Source organism: Penaeus monodon, chromosome 32 (assembly GCF_015228065.2).
Source record: "Penaeus monodon isolate SGIC_2016 chromosome 32, NSTDA_Pmon_1, whole genome shotgun sequence".
NCBI classification, from domain to species: Eukaryota; Metazoa; Arthropoda; class Malacostraca; order Decapoda; family Penaeidae; genus Penaeus; species Penaeus monodon.
Genome location: NC_051417.1, coordinates 7,075,000 through 7,075,566, shown reverse-complemented (window position 1 = coordinate 7,075,566; position 567 = coordinate 7,075,000). Strand labels below are relative to the sequence as shown.

Here is a 567-nt window from a genome sequence, read left to right as displayed (position 1 = left end):
ACCGGCACATAATAATTAATCTCGCACACACATGCACTCTCCTCCCATCCGTCGCCTTACAGGAGTCTTGTTGATGAAGAAGGCCAAGGAGGGCGTGGGAAGGGCGGGGGCGGAATCGCACTCAGCTGCTATCCACTGACCCTCTGTAACGACGCCAGAAGTGCCATGCAGCACCGGCAACCCCGTGGGCGGCACTGCGGAGAGACAAAGGTCAAAAGTGCGTAAAGTAATGCGTCGATTTTATTTGCATTTCTCTAGATTTTAGACGGCTGGTAATCCAACGTCCTTCGCCTGTGTGTTGAAGGAATCTAAAAATAAAGTTCTCTCATGTAACTTTTTCTCGGCCTTTCTAACAATGACATTTCTCCTCATCCTTTCATCTCTCTTTATTCTTTCCGTTAGGCTTGAAAGACATCCTACTTGTAACAGTACACGACCACTTCCTTCTCGTCTCCCTCGTTTCCCGTCCACCAGAAGCTCATAAAACCCCTCTTATTCTTTTTATCTTCCTCTCACTCTCCTTATCACCCTCTTGTCCTCTGTATCGTCTTTCTATCCCCTTAATCG

The 567-nt window shown here is 47.6% G+C and overlaps 1 protein-coding gene across 1 annotated transcript in view; it reads right to left on the bottom strand.

Moving 5' to 3' along the window:
* LOC119593262 overlaps positions 1–567 on the bottom strand; it is a 21,591-nt gene that overhangs the window by 1,593 nt on the left and 19,431 nt on the right. The window contains exon 5 of the mRNA XM_037942193.1: positions 61–194. Coding sequence (XP_037798121.1) covers positions 61–194 — 134 coding nt within the window. The remainder of the gene's footprint in view (positions 1–60; positions 195–567) is intronic.